We start from the raw sequence: 16,685 nt of genomic DNA on the forward strand, positions 1-16,685 counted from the left end.
CCTGTCTCACCTGGAGCGGCGGCTTCTTTTGTTTGGCTATTCAACCAACCATAGACAGTGGAGGCATTCTCCACCCCGCAGTCACACGTATACCTGGAGCTGCAGGGAATGCCTCTGCCGCCTTTGGTTGGCTGTTGTCTTTGACAGGACAGGACAACCAGGTGAATCAGGTAAGTATCCCCCTTGAATAAACCAGCGTAAAACCCTTGCAGTGCAAGGAGAGCCCCACTGCAAGGGAGAATTTTCAGATTTCCTAGATTTGTGCTTTAACCCTTTGCCTGACAAAACTTTTTTCCCCTCCAATTTTTTGTTTTTGCGTTAAAATGCACATTGTAGACCTGAAGGTTACTAAAAGTACTTAAAGGGTCAAGTCCTGGGGAAAAAAGTGTGGGAACTCCCACCCAAGATCTACTCCCCCACAAAAAAAAAAAAAAAAAAATGATACCCTCATATGCATAATTACTAAACCGCATATTTTTTTTCTTCGATCCACTGTACCTTAGTAATCCTTTATGTTACTGGCCGCTTCCTGTATATGGATTCATCGGGTATTCCGTCACTTCCTCGATCAAGGAAGTGACGGAATACCCGCACACTACCTGATGAATCCATATACAGGAAGCGGCCAGTAACATAAAGGATTACTAAGGTTTGCCTGCCCCTGACAGTGACTCGAGCTGGGCATCGCTGCTTAGTGAAGGATTGGCTCGGGTGGCTCGGCTGCTCTCGGCTGCTCTAGTCCTGCAAAGGGAACTGAGTTCCTGTTGTGAAAAAAGTGCAGGAACTCCGTTCCCACGCGTTCCCGCAGGACTTGAGCCCTGTTAAAGTTACTTCCCACAGCTATTTCAAATACACCATGAAATCTACTTTGACTTTTACTTATAGTTTTGCAAGTTATTGGGCATTCCCTTTGGCATATCCCATCACTTCACAAGTGTCCAGGCGCATATACCATCACCTAGCTGGGGAGATGCAGTCTGCATAGGTCGCTGCTGTTCCAAACTCATAGACTGATGAGATGAAAAGAGAAATACACACAAAAAAGCGCTGTACCATAGCAGAGTCATGAAACCAATCTGTAATGGCTAAAACCATGTCTATTTATTAAACAATCCAAGACATTCAGTGGACAAGGTACATCCAATGAACAGCGTGGCTGACCCAAGTGTGTCCCGTCACTTACCTATCCATGAGAATCCAATGTTTCCACAAGGCTTAGAATACTGTATGTAGCCCTTGAGGCACTATTCCATCCAACTCCAATGGGGCATAATTCTTGTTGCTGACACAAATGGGGCACTATTCCTCCTACTGACACCATCAATTCTTTCCATTGACACCAACAATGGGGCACTAGTCCTCCCACTGTCACTAAAGATATGGTATTATTTACTCCCACTGGACACTTTCTACTCCCAATGGCCCTAGTCTGGCCTCCTAAAGTCTGAAGGACCGTAAACTGGCCCTTTGTTTAGAAAGTTTGGAGACCCCTGACCTAGACAATAGCACGATCTCAAGAGCTAAAGCCCCGTACACATGACCGGGTTTCCCGTCTGGAAAACTGCGGGGAGAGCTTTGGCCGGGAATCCCAGCGGGGAAATAGAGAACCTACTCTCTATTTTCCCGTCGGGTTTTAAACCCGGCAGTTTTCCTGTTGGGAAACACTGCGAGGGAGCATACACATGGCCGGAAAACCCGGCAGTGTGTACACAGGAAACTTACCGAGCAGGTTCTCGGGTTTCCTAACGGTTTTCTTGACTTTTTACCGCCGAGAAACCCAAGCGTGTGTACAGGGCTCTAATGCCGTGTACACACAACCGTTTTTCATGACGTGAAAAATGCAATTTTTTAAATTGGTCATTAAAAACAATCGTGTGTGGGCTCCAGAGCATTTTTCTCGACGTGAAAAATGGGCATTAAAATTTTAGAACATGCTCTAATTTTTCTCGTCGTTTTTCACGTTGTGAAAAACGGTCGTGTGTAGGATTTAACGACGGGAAAAAAATACGCATGCTCAGAAGCAAGTTATGAGACGGGAGCATTCGTTCTGGTAAAACTAGCGTTTGTAATGGAGATAGCACATTTGTCACGCTGTAACAGACTGAAAAGCATGAAGACTGAAAAGCGCAAATCGTCTCTCACCAAACTTTTACTAACACAAAATCAGCAAAAGCAGCCCAAAGGGTGACTGGCAACATCCGAATGGAAATTCCCTTTTATAGTGCCGTTGTACGTGTTGTACGTCACCGCGCTTTGCTCTAGCATTTTTTTAACGATCGTGTGTATGCAAGGCAGGCTTAACAAGATTCACATCGAGAAAAACTTAGTTTTTTTCCCATAACATGAAAAATGGTTGTGTGTACGACTGTACGTGGCTTAAGGGTTTTTTCCTGTCATCCACATTTGCTTTATTATATGCGTATTGAACTGAACGGGGTCACTGATACAGGTTTAGCGATATTGAGCTGCTGTTGATTGCTGTACAGCCTAACTCTAGACTTGGGCGGCGGGGGGGTTGGGGGGTTATTTACGAAAGGCAAATCCACTTTGCATTGCAAGTGCACTTGGAAGTTCAGTCACTGTAGATCTAAGGGGGACATGCAAGGAAAATAAAAAACAGCATTTTAGCTTGCATATGATTGGATGATAAATTCAGCAGAGCTTCCGCTCATTTCAGATCTTCCCCTCAGATCTACAGCGACTGCAGCTCCAAGTGCCTTTCGCAAATAACCCCCAATGTCTTTAAGAAGGAACTCTCCTGTTATTCTGAGCCTGTACAAAACTTCTCCTTTTATTTTTTGCGAGCATGCCGCCTGAATACTTTGATGTTATTTGTATGTTCTTGAAAATTTCCATAAAAATATTTTAAAACAAAGTTGACCTAAAAGCGGAGTTCCACCCAAATTGGAACTCTTGCTTATATGCTCCCCCCCCCCCCCCTCCGGTGCCACATTTGTCCACCTTTCAGGGGGAGGGGAGGAGGGGGAAAGGGGGACCTAATTTTGACAGGTCACCTTCCACACTTCTGGAGGCAGGCCTGATCTCCCGGAAGTTTGGCCCTCCTCCTCCTTCCCCCGCCACCGGGCCAATTAGAAAGCGCAGCACGCTTCTCGCATGTGCAGTAAGGAAGCAGGAGTGAGGCCGAAAGCCTTCCCTGCCTGGTTCCCTTACCAGGAATGGCGGCAGCAGCACCCAGCATTTGTAGCTGCTGACTTTTAATTTTTTTCACCCAGGCTGGACCTCCACTTTAACTTGAAAGCCAAGTACTGCTAATGTGCTTCTCTTCCCCGCTATAACATCTTTGGAAGGTTTTTGTGTGGGTGAGGGGGTGTGTAGCGTTTTCTGACAGGTACCCGCTTCCATTTTTGCAATGTTTGCCTAGATAAGAATTATGCCCACAACCCCCTGAGACATGTCCCTTGTCCCAGGAGGTTGCTGGACCAACCTGTCACCACAACGCAGTCTTGCGCATGCACAGTGGGGAGCCAACTGTAAAACAGCAAGAAGTCACGGCCGTCTTCCCACAAGCAAGAAGGCGGCACTGGACACAGAAGGAAGCAGTGTTATCATGCTATAACACCCCCCCCCCCCCCCCCACCACCACCACATATCATTTAGTACAGGTTTCCTTCAAGAATTTTGGTTGGTATACAAAGGCTTTTTAATGACTGCAAGGCTAGTATAAAATAAGATATACAGTATCTGCAGCTGTGGCTAAGCTCTCCCAGCAGAGGACACTGAACAGAAACTGCTAGATGAATTACATAACGATCAGATTGACAGATATGGTTGACTATCCCTTAAATATACCAACCTTCATTGTAACACTGCGGGGACCATCTCCATTATTCTGAATAGGGTGTACCCCAAAACATGGCATCACAAAATCTGGATAGCTGTAAAATAAATTTTCAAAAATCAGGGTACTGTAGATCAAAGGATTTATCAATTAACTATAACCTGGATTATGGAGTAACGTGGAGGTGTGGCCGATGTGGTCCAATCATCTTTCATACTGACCATTGTGTATTGACCAACGTTTTGTTAAGAGTTATGCCGCGTACACACGATCATTTTTCGGCATGAAAAAAACGTTGTTTTTCAAAAACGTCATTTAAAATGATCGTGTGTGGGCTTCACATAATTTTTCAGGTTTTGAAAAACGACAAAAAAAAAAAAAAACGATGTCGTTTTTCGGGTTGTAAAAAATGATCGTGTGTGGGCTAAAACGACGTAAAAAACCCGCGCATGCTCAGAAGCAAGTTTTGAGACGGGAGGGCTCGTTCTGGTAAAACTACCGTTCATAATGGAGTAAGCACATTCATCACGCTGTAACAGACAGAAAAGCGCAAATCGTCTTTTACTAACACGGAATCAGCTAAAGCAGCTCCAAGGGTGGCGTCATCCGCATGGAACTTCCCCTTTATAGTGCCGTCGTACGTGTTGTATGTCACCGCGCTTTTCTAGATAATTTTTTTAAAACGATGGTGTGTGGAAAACGTCGTTTTAATGATGAAGTTGGTAAAACGTTTTTTTTTGTACATGCTGAAAAATGATTGTGTGTACGCGGCATTAGAAGTCACTATATAAAATAATTTAAAGCGGATCTCCACTCTAAAGTGGAGTCCCGCTGATCGGAACCCTCCCCCCCTCCGGTGTCACATTTGACACCTTTCAGGGGGGAGGGGGGTGCAGATACCTGTCTACAGACAGGTATCTGCACCAACTTCCGGCCCTACGATACGGGCAAAGGACGGGTTTTTCCTCCGCTTCCCGTCGACCCCCCCGTTGTATGCTGGGAACACTCGGCTCCCAGCACACAGCGGGAGCCAATCGGCGGGCGCAGCGCGACTCGCGCATGCGCCGTAGGGAACCGGGCAGTGAAGCCGGAGCGCTTCACTTCCTGGTTCCCTCACCGTGGATGGAGGGGGGAGCAGCAGGGTGACGAGCGATCGGCTCGTCATCTGCTGCGATCACCGCTGGACTCCAGGACAGGTAAGTGTCCTTATATTAAAAGTCAGCAGCTGCAGTATTTGTAGCTGCTTGCTTTTAATATATTTTTTTAGTGGCACATCCGCTTTAAGTGTCACTAAAGAAAAAATTGTTTTTTCATTTTCGATAAAGTAAAAGAGGGTTATAACGGCTGTCAGTGTTATTTGTGCCACCTGTGTCCTCATTGAGGAGATTTTCTTTCACTTCCTGTCCCATAGCCAAAACAGGAAGTGAGGGTAAATCCCTCCAAAATGATGGATTTTTTTTTTAATATGAGTTATACTTTAACACCACACATTGGAACTCCAATGCTGCAATAACACGCCTTTATAGGCGGGTAGCAAACCATAAAGTGTATGCCCTCTAGTTTTGGATAGGGCAAGGATTAGAAGTCAGGTTTTCTCTCCATGGCTCCACTAGAGAGATTTTCCCTTGCTCCCTATCCTGGTGACAACATTCCAGACAGGGACACAAAAATGCTTTACTTTAGTAGAGTAGGGTAAAGCTAAGCTAGAAACCATCAAAACAAATAGTTGTGAGTGACAAAGCCACCACAACCTGTACAGTGACCATCATATGAGACACAAAAAAATGATAAATATGTCATTTGGGTACAGTCTAGTATGACCACACAATTGTCATTCAAAGTGTGTCAGCACTGAAAGCTGAAAATTGGTCTGGGCAGGAGGAGGGTTTAAGTGCCCAGTAAGGAAGTAGTTAAAGATTCATTGTAATAATTTTTTGAAGATTTTTCTTTTGTTTGTTCCCTTTGCTGCAATCGGAAAAATATAACATTTTCGATTTGATCGGAAAAAAAAGGTGAATTCGGAGCCTAGCCTGCCATCCTCTGCGACACGTCACAGGTCCCAGAAGATTGCCTGGCCAATAGTAGAGCGCAGCGCGACTTGCACATGCGCAGTGTGCGCCCGGCCATGAAGCCGTAAGCTGTCACGGGTCGGGTGTTTACAGGTGCTATGATGAGAGGAGGGGGAGAGGAACGAGGCTCCGGGCGCCCGCACCGCTGGACCGTGGGACAGGGAAGTGTATGTTTATTAAAAGTCAGCAGCTAAACTTTTTGTAGCTGTTGACTTTTATTAAACTAAAAAACGGGTGGAACTCCCCTTTGATGCATAAGATGCATTAACCACTTCCTTACTGAGCACTTATACCCCTTCCTGACCAGGTGAAATTTCAGCTTCTGGCACTGCGTCGCTTTAACTGACAACTGCGCGGTCGTGCGACGTGGCTCCCAAACAAAATTGGCGTCCTTTTTTCCCCACAAATAGAGCTTTCTTTTGGTGGTATTTGATCATCTCTGCGGTTTTTATTTTTTGCGCTATAAACAAAAAAAGAGCGACAATTTTGAAAAAAAGTCAATATTTGTTACTTGTTACTATAATAAATAGCCCATTTTTTTTTTTTTTTAAACATTTTTTTCCTCAGTTTAGGCCGATACGTATTCTTCTACATATTTTTGGTAAAAATAAAAAAAATCGCAATAAGCGACTGGTTTGCGCAAAAGTTATAGCGCTTACAAAATAGGGGACAGAATTATTATTAATTTGTATTATTAATTTTTTTTACTAGTAATGGCGGCGATCTGCGATTTTTATTGGGACTGCGACGTTATGGCGGACACATCGGACACTTTTGACACATTTTTGGCGCCATTCACATTTATACAGCGATCAGTGCTATAAAAATGCACCGATTACTGTATAAATGTGACTGGCAGTGAAGGGGTTAACACTAGGGGGGCATGGAAGGGGTTAAATGTATTCCCTGGGTCAGTGGCGTAACTAGAGACTTCAGGGCCCCGGTGCAAGAAATCATGAAGGCCCCCCCCCCCCCCCCCCCCCGAAAATACTGATTTTGATACTTAATTTTTTACACTATACAACAAAGTAAAACAATTCTGTTTCTGATTTCACTTGAGGGGGGGGGTGGCTGCAGTGGCAGTGCCATCCTATCCCACCACCACCTGTGCCTCTTACTTACCTCATCCCCCCAACCACCGATCTCATCACTATCCCCCCAACACCTCTGTTGTAGAAGTAATAGTGGGATACGGATGAGATCAGTAGTGCGGCTGTAGGGGGATGGGATCAGTAAGAGGCAAGGGTAGTGGCAGGAGAGGATGGCACCACCACTGACACCCCCCTCAAGTACCACCGGCACCACCCCCCTCATGTATCACCACTACCACTCCGCTCTAGTATCACCGCTACCACCCCCCTCAAGTACCAATGCTGGTACTTGAGGGGGGTGGCTGCAGTGACAGTGGTGGTGCCATCCTTTCCCACCACCACCTGTGCCTCTTACTGATCCCATCCCCCCCACCACTGATCTCATCCCTATCGCCCCCATCACCTCTGTTGTAGAAGTAATAGGGGGATAGGGATGAGATCAGTGGTGGAGGGATGTGATCAGTAAGAGGCACAGGTGGTGGTGGGAGAGGATGGCACCACCACTGCCACCTCCCACAAGTACCACCGCTGGTACTTGATGGGGGTTGTAGCGGTGGTACTTGAGGGGGGGTGGCCGTGGTGGTACTTAAGGCTGGTGGCGCCATCCTCTCCCACCACCACCTGTGCCTCCTTACTGATCCCATCCCCCCCACCACTGATCTCATCCCTATCCCCCTCATTCCTTCTACAACAGAGGTGATAGGGGGATAGGGATGAGATCAGTGGTGGGAGGATGGGATCAGAAAGGAGGCACAGGTGGGAGAGGATGGCACCACCACTGCCACAAGTACCACCGCTGGTGCTTGATGGGGGTAGTAGCGGTAATACTTGAGGGGGGGTGGCAGCAGTGGTACTTAAAGAGGGGTGGTAGCGGTGGTACTTGAAGGGGGGTGGCCGTGCTGGTACTTGAGGCTGGTGGCAGTGGTGGTGCCATCCTCTCCCACCACCTGTGCCTCTTACTGATCCCATCCCCTCACCACTGATCTCATCCCTATCCCCCTATCACCTCTGTTGTAGAAGGAATGGGGGGATAGGGATGAGATCAGTGGTGGGATCAGTAAGGGGCACAGGTGGTGGAGGATGGTATCAATTGCTGAGCTCTGTCACTCTTGATTGACTTACTGTCAGTCAATCGACGAGTCGATATCCTTTTTGTTCTGTGGCCTGGGTTTGACTCTGACTGAGTCACCGTGTGCCTTCTCCCGCCAGGAGCCTTGCCTCAGGGTAGACACCGGGTACGTTCTCCATGCACGCACGCACGCTGCCGCAGAAGGGAAAACTTTTCCTTGTCTTCTCTCATTTGCTGCAGAGTCCGCCCCGCCTCCCTACATCTGTGTCTCTGGATAGGCGGAGGCGGAGGCAGAGGCGGGGGCGGGCCACAATCACAGTCAGTGAGAGCTGCCTCAAGCTTGTTGTTTCTCTCTTACCTCAGCGCCAAAAGCACGCCCCGCGGCTGAACGAACAGAGCGCGCCGCACCGCATCGTCATCCGCTGGCTGGCAGGCAACATAACACACTAGTCACAACATGTCACACTAGTGACAGTCAGGGGCCCCCCCCCGGACTTAGGGCCCAGTCGCAATCGCGACTGTTGCGACTATGAAAATTCCGCCACTGCCCTGGGTGTGTTCTAACTGTGGGGGGAGGGGGGTGACCGATGCTGTGTCCCTATGTAAAGGGACACAGATCGGTCTCCTCTCTCCCCTGACAGGACATGGGTCTCTGTGTTTACACACAGAGGTCCTTGTCCCTGTAACCGCCGATTGCGAGTGCCTGGCGGACATCGCGGCCGCCAGGCACGCGCATCGGTATCTCAGGAATGCGGCAGGCACGCGCTTGCGCGCCCTCTAGTGGCCTGAAAGAGCGGAGGACGCATATATGCGTCCTGTCAGAGATTTAGAACCACCCTGCGGCCGCACATATTCGTACGGCCGTCGGGAAGTGGTTAAGATAAAAAAATCTTCTGCCAATACAACTCCTTGAACCGATTTAGGAAATCTGCGCACTGCCTGGTACCGCTGTCCTTGGATACTCGGCTGCACTCTCTCCATACCTTTCTGAAAGCTGAAGAAGCCTTTCAAACTCTCCACAGTGTTCTGTAACAGAAACAAGAGCACAGACTCCTTCCTAGACAAAAACAAAATAATCAAGTGATAAAAGTATCATTATATATATATATATATATTTGACTCCTGACACAAAATCCTGGCCTCGCTTACCTTCCTTGATCTCTCCAGAATATCCTTTGTGTCCTTGAAAAGGAAATAGAAAATGTTAGTTTTAGCTTTTTTATAAATACACAATAAAGTCGCACAGCGGGGCTCTCTGTTCTTTGGTTTTCATGTTTATTTGATCAATTGTTGACTTAAAACCAACATTTGTGGCTAATTTGGAAAACTTCTGAATGACAAGTAGATCAATGGAAAGGAAATATCAATGGTGTAGAACAGTGGTCTCCAAACAGCGGCCCTTTGCTTGTTTTTATCCGGCCCTTGGGGGACTATTTCATCCGGTAATGCCAACAATGGGCCATAATTCCCCCCACTGACACCAATGAAGGGGGACAGTTCCTTCCAATGACACCAACATTGGGGACCAATGACACCAATGATAAGGCACAATTCCTCCCAATGACACCAATGATCGGGCACTATTCCTCCCAATGACACCAATGATAGGGTACAATTCTTCCCAATGACACCAATGATCGGGCACTATTCCTCCCAATGACACCAACATTGGGGCCAATGACACCAATGATAGGGTACAATTCTTCCCAATGACACCAATGATCGGGCACTATTCCTCCCAATGACACCAATGATAGGGTACAATTCTTCCCAAAGACACCAATGATCAGGCACTATTCCTCCCAATGACACCAATGATAGGGTACAATTCTTCCCAAAGACACCAATGATCGGGCACTATTCCTCCCAATGACACCAACATTGGGGCCCAATGATACCAATGATAGGACACAATTCCTCCCAATGACACCAACATTGGGGCCCAAAGACACCAATGATAGGGTACAATTCTTCCCAATGACACCAATGATCGGGCACTATTCCTCCCAATGACACCAACATTGGGGCCCAATGACACCAATGACAGGGTACAATTCTTCCCAATGACACCAATGATCGGGCACTATTCCTCCCAATGACACCAACATTGGGGCCCAATGATAGGACACAATTCCTCCCAATGACACCAACATTGGGGCCCAATGACACCAATGATAGGGTACAATTCTTCCCAATGACACCAATGATGGGGCACTATTCCTCCCAATGACACCAACATTGGGGCCCAAGGACACCAATAATAGGGTACAATTCTTCCCAATGACACCAAAGATGGGGCATTGTTTTTTCCAACTGATCTCGGGACCTTTTATAGTCCCAATGGCCACCGTCCGGCCCCCCTAAAGTCTGAAGGACCATAAACTGGCCCTTGGTTTTATAAAGTTTGGAGACTCCTGGGGCCAGATTCACAAAGAGTTACGCCGGCGTATCAGTAGATACGCCGACATAACTCCGAATCTAAGCCCGTCGTATGTTTAAGTGTATTCTCAAACTGAGATACACTTAACCACTTCCATACCAGGCACTTACGCACCTTCCCGCCCAAGCCAATTTTCAGCTTTCAGCGCTGTCGCACTTTGAATGGCAATTGCGCGGTCATACAACACTGTACCCAAACAAAATTGGCGTCCTTTTTTCCCCACAAATAGAGCTTTCTTTTGGTGGTATTTGATCACCTCTGCAATTTTTTTTTTTTGCGCAACAACTAAAAAAAGACTGAAAATGTTGAAAAAAAATTAAGTTTTTATTTTTTTCAGTTAATTTTTTTGTAAATAAGTAAGTTTTCTCTTTCAATTACGGGCACTGATATGGCGGCACTGATGGGCACCGATGAGATGGCACTGATGGACATCGATGTGCACAGATGAGGTGGCACTGATTGGCGGCGCTGGTATGCGGCACTGATGGGCACTCATAGGCGGCACTGATGGGCACACATAGGCGGCACTGATGGGCACACATAGGTGGCACTGATGGGCACTCATGGGCGGCACTGGGCACTCATGGGGGGCACTGATGGGCACTTATTGGTGGCACTGATGGGCACTTATGGGTGGCACAGATGGGCACTGATAGGTGGGCACTGGGCATGGATGGGCACTGTGGGTGGCACTGATGGACACTGTGGGGTGGCACTGATGGACACTGTGGGGTGGCACTGATGGACACTGGGGTGGCACTGATTCTCATGTTGCCAGTCAGTGCCCATGTGTGGGCACTGATTGGCATTTTTTTTTTTCAGCCTTTTATTTTTTTGTTTGGCCCACCCTGGTGGTCCAGGGTGGGCTTCCCTGGTGGTCCAGTGTGGCGATCCGAGGGGGGGCTGCGCTGATAAACAATCAGCGCGAACCCCCCCCTGTCATAAAAAAAAGAAGAAACTAAAAACTGATTGATTGCTATGGGCAACAGCACTTGTCTCAGGCTCTTTCCTTTAGGTCTGCTTTATAGCAGTTTTACTGCTACAGGGCGGCATCCATATATATATATATATATATATATATATATATATATATATATGTGTGTGTGTGTGTGATCCGACACTTCCAGGTAAGAGGCGTGTAAGCGCGCCACCGACAGCTCACTTCTGCTATGATTACATACAGTGGAAGCTTTTCGAGGTGTGTGGCGGGTACTCGATGTCCGCTGGCACCCGCTAATCGTCGGGGAGAGAAAACTGAGATCTGCCTATGTAAACAAGTCAGATCGCCATTCTGACAGAAGGGAAGGGGTGAATCTTGTGTCTCTGCAAAGCAAGGGACTAAATTCCATCTCTTCCCCTAGAAAAAGCACCTTCTACAGTGTAGTAAAACACCAGCTAGACACACAGTTAACCCTTTGATCGCCCCCGATGTTTAATCCTTCAGTTTCGTTTCAGACACCCGCCGGGAATGGGCGTTCCTATGAAGAGGGGAACATGATTGACGTCCGACTATGGTGCGTCACGTGTTCTGAAAATAGCCGGAGTAGGACTCGGCTCTTCACGGCGCTATACGGCGCCTGCGCACAGACTAGGAGCTGACTGCGCAGGCGCCGTATATATCCGAGTCCTATTTCGGCTATTTTTGGAACGCGTGACGCACCATAGCCGGACGTCAATCATGTTCCCCTCTTCATAGGAACGCCTATTTCCCCGCCGGAGTCTGAAACGAAACTGGACGATTAAACGGTAAGTACAGCGCAAAAAAAAAGGCATACTGTAGCTGACGCTAGTATGCTGGAATGGATGGTAGATAAAGAATTTTTTTTTTTTAGGGTGAACCCCCTCTTTAATGTCAGATTGTTCGCTGCAATATCACAGTCCTGCTATAAGTTGCTAATCGCCACCACTACTAGGAAAAAATGATTAATAAAAATAAATAACTTTTGCGCAAACTAATCAATATACGCTTATTGGGATTTTTTTTACCAAAAATATGTAGCAGAATATATATTGGCCTTAATTTATGAAGGAATTCGATTTTTTTTTTATATGTTTTATAGCAAAAAGTAAAAAATATTGTTTTTTTCAAAATTGTTGGTCTTTTTTTGTTTTTAGCGCAAAAAAAAACAAAAAAAACGCAGAGGTGAACAAATACCATCAAAAGAAAGCTCTATTTGTGGGACAAAAGGACATCAATTATATATGGGTAGAGTGTTGTGCAATTGTCAGTTAAAGTAACGTAGTGCCGTATCGCAAAAAAAAACGGTCTGGTCATGAAGGGGGGTAAACCTTTCTGGGGGTCAAGTGGTTCATTTTTCCTAACAACATTCTAATAATTGTCAAATAAGAATTTGCCAACCAGTTACTATGCCCTGTAGTCACAAAGCTATACCACGCTCACTGACAAGAACCTGTCTCCACTGAGGGAGACATCTTGGTGGAGTCATCTGCCTTAGTTCCTAGGCATGTTAGTCTCCAGAAAAATGGCCGCCGCTCTGATCTTCGGTTGCATTATTAGAGACAGGATTATAAACCGTGATAGCTCGGTGCTGACAGTGGACTGATGACTACTTTCCCTTTCGGATACTTTATATAGTTACAAAATCGCCATGGTTACCTTCAGAAACTCATCAGCGGTCACATGACAATGACAGTCAATAAAACCCACAGCCATTCCTCTCCACGTCTCTCTCAGACACAGGGGCCTTGGCAGCGGTAACGCCCATGGGAGGCGTGGTTTGACAGTAGGCGGGATTTGTACTGTGCTCGGCTATATAGAGAGGGGCGGAGACACTCTGAGCACGTGGTTTACAGCTGCCTAATGATTTGCGGTGGTAGGTGGTTTCCCGTGTGTCTTTGCTGAGCACACACGGGACGATCTGATTGGTTGTATGGGAGGTTGGAGGCTCATGCACGCTGTCAGGGTTGATTGGAACTGTCCATCTATTGGAACCACTTTCCCTCTCAGTCATCATTCTTTTGATTCTGACCTTTCCCTTAAAAAAAAAAAATATTGTAATAAACAAAAATTACCATTTAGATACCAAAAGTATTTTTAAACCTTAAATCCTGTATATAATAAACAGACACTTACCTGCTCCACGGTCCAGCGATGCGGCTGCCCGGAGCGTCGCTCTTCTCCCCCCTCTCCGCCGGCGCCTCCATTCACATTGTGGGCACCCGACCGTGACAGCTTTCGGTTTCACGGCTGGGCACTCACTGCGCGAGTCACGCTGCACTCTATCAGTGGACAGGCGATCTCCTGGGACCTGTCACGTGTCCCAGGAGATCGCCTAGAGGGAGGGGCCACCTAAGGCGAAAGGAGGAGTCGCCTAGGCGGCCCGCAGGTGGAAGTAGGAAGTGAGACAATAAAAAAATTAAATGCGTAATCGGGCAGGTGTGATCCCAAACACGCCCGAGCCCATCTCTAGTCTATTGTTTTGAATAAATGGCCTCTAATGATGGGGGGTCCGATGTGCTGACAATCAGGGCCGCCATCAGGGGGGTACAGGCAGTACTCCTGTAAGGGGCCCGGATGCCACCCCCTTTTTTTGTAAGGGGCCCAGAGGTCCCCAGGGCCCCGGATGGAAACACCCATTTAAAAAAAAAAAAGATATATATAATTATTTTTTATGTTTTTTATATATATATATATATATATATATATATATATATTATATATGTTTTTATTAAAGGGCCCAGAGGTCCCCAGGGCCCCGGATGGCAACCCCCCCTTTTTCTTTTATATATATATATATATTTTTTAATTTATATATATATATATATATATATATATATATATATATATATATATATATATATTATTAAAGGGCCCAGACTTTCCCAGGGGCCCCGAGGTCCCCGGATGGCAACCCCCCTTTTTTTTATAAAAACAAGTTTAATTTGTATTTTTTATATATTTTTTTGTTTTTATTAAAGGGCCCAGAGGTCCCCAGGGCCTCGGATGGCAACCCCCCCCCCCTTTTCTATTTATTTTTTATAACATTTTTTATATTTTTTTATATATATATATATATATAATATATTTTCTTATTAAAGGGCCCAGAGGTCCCCAGGGTCCCGGATGGCAACCCCCCTTTTTTTTTTATAATTTTGTTTTTGAAATTTTCTTTTAATATATATATTAGGGCTGTGCAAATTAACTTTTAATTCATCGATTAATCTTTAATTTTTTTGATCGATCAAAATTCTCTTGATTGGTACTCACCTCTCCGCTGGCTTCTGGGCCTTCAGGGAGTTCCGTCGGAGATCCGGTGAAGTCACGGACACCGGCGGGGCTTGCTGTGTCCATCTGAAGGGCTCCTTTGCTGTGCCTTCATATCTGCATGCCGGCGGGACCTTACTATCTGCCACACGCAAGGGCTGTTACACTTCTCTCTATCACCCTGGGATTCTACAACCATCCACTGGGAGTTGTGATAGTTCCCTTCACGGGACATCTACATGCCGACGGACTGATGTTAACCCCTCCTCATCTGGATTCAGCAGTGGCATCGTTGTACACATTTTTATACCAGTATCATACTTAGCTACATGTTTTTATGACTGCTTTTGGTACCGTTTGGTATTACTCGCACCATTTTTACAGTTTATGTAGCTACATCGATTTTATCTCCAGTGCAATATTTATTTGGTTACCTACCTGAAGACTATAAAAGTTTTAATCCTATTCCCATCTGGCGCTGCCTTTGTGTGTTTTTTTTATCCTGCTATCCATTTTCCAGTGGTTGGTAGCTGCACTGGGAATCAGCCTGCAAGGAGATCAGCTAAAAGTAGTTGGATCTGTATGTGCGTTATAATTAATCGAAATTAGTCGATTAAAAAAAAAAACGATTAATCGAACACAAAAATTTTGATCAGTAACAGCCCTAATATATATATATTTTTTGCTTTTATTAAAGGGCTCAGAGATCCCCAGGGGCCCGGATGGCAACCCCCCCCCCTTTTTTTTTTACTTTAACAGAGTTGAACAGCCCCCCCGGGGGGCGGTCCCTCCGGACATAACCCTCCTCCCTGCAGCATCAGTTCGTAACAAGCAGTACAAACCTAAAAAAGGAGGGGTGGGTGCTGTGTCTGTCAATGGATGACAGAGAAAGGCATTTTACGGTGAGTACAAAAAATCCTATTTTCTCTTATCGTCCATGGACGGACCCAGCCTTCACAAGTCTTGACAAGTGGGACGTCCCCAAGCAGTGTACAAAAAAATGAGGGGTGGGAACAGTATCATTAAAAACAAACAACTTCACCCCAAACAAGCAGAGCTCCCCAACGGAGGAGGTGCAAGTTTAAACAGCCGCCTGCAAAACCTTGCGGCCGAAGGAAGCATCTGAAGATGCACCCACATCAACCTTGGAAAATTTGGAAAAGTTGTCAACGGACGACCAAGTCGCCGCCTTACACACCTTTGAGACAGACGATTGATGTCGGAAAGCCCCACTTATTTGCCCCCCCCTTTCAAGGATGCGGGGTGAACCACCCCCACTTACGGGAGACAGGGCCGCGGCGCCGTCCCTTGGAAGATTGGCCCCCTCCTTTTTCCGCTGGGCCAATTAGAATGCGCAGCACGCTTCGTGCAAGTGCAGCACTGACAGGCTGACCCCCCACTCCTTCAACCTCTGCAGCAATGCTGGCAGCACTCATATGTCTTTTTCATGCTTAAAAGATCTACACTTCCTAGGGATTGACACAATTGGCAAGAATATAACAGGGATGGAATAAATTATGGAATATGGGCAGGTGACACGAGAGCGGTTTACTAAAACTGGAGGGTGCAGAATCTGGCACAGCTCTGCACAGAAGCCAATCAGCTTCCAGGTTTTATTGTCAAAGTTTAAAGTGATATTAACCACTTAAGGACCGCCGCATGTACATTTACGTCAGGAGAATAGCACGGACAGGCACATCAACGTCCCTGCCTAGACGTGGGTCGGGGGTCCGATCGGGACCCCCCCCCCGGTACATGCGGCGGGTACTGTGGCTGTCCGAGCGATCCGGGATGAGGGGGCGGCTGTTCGTTTTTGTCCACCCCCTCCGGATCGCTCCCAGCCAATCTGCACGCTCCCCCGTGTGTCACTTCCTCTGCCTGTGTAAACACAGGAGGAGGAAGTGATGTGATCTCTCCTATCGGCGGTATTTTCAACCGCCGCTGAGGAGAGATCACATCACACAGTGAGTCTGCACAACACTACACTGACAC

The 16,685-nt window shown here is 46.7% G+C and overlaps 1 protein-coding gene across 2 annotated transcripts in view; it reads right to left on the reverse strand.

Moving 5' to 3' along the window:
* The window catches only part of LOC120937914 (putative deoxyribonuclease tatdn3-A), a 28,641-nt gene extending 15,318 nt beyond the window's left edge, over positions 1-13,323 (reverse strand). The window contains exons 1-4 of one of the 2 annotated variants that reach the window (XM_040351466.1): positions 13,086-13,323; positions 9,178-9,210; positions 9,012-9,085; positions 3,815-3,896 (exon numbers count right to left, since the gene is read on the reverse strand). In XM_040351466.1, the coding sequence (XP_040207400.1) occupies positions 3,815-3,896; positions 9,012-9,085; positions 9,178-9,210; positions 13,086-13,142 (246 nt within the window). In that variant the 5' untranslated portion in view covers positions 13,143-13,323. The remainder of the gene's footprint in view (positions 1-3,814; positions 3,897-9,011; positions 9,086-9,177; positions 9,211-13,085) is intronic. The other variant, XM_040351465.1, reaches the window with a different exon arrangement.
* Positions 13,324-16,685: the final 3,362 nt, after the last annotated feature.

This window comes from Rana temporaria, chromosome 4 (genome assembly GCF_905171775.1).
Source record: "Rana temporaria chromosome 4, aRanTem1.1, whole genome shotgun sequence".
Classification (NCBI taxonomy): domain Eukaryota; kingdom Metazoa; phylum Chordata; class Amphibia; order Anura; family Ranidae; genus Rana; species Rana temporaria.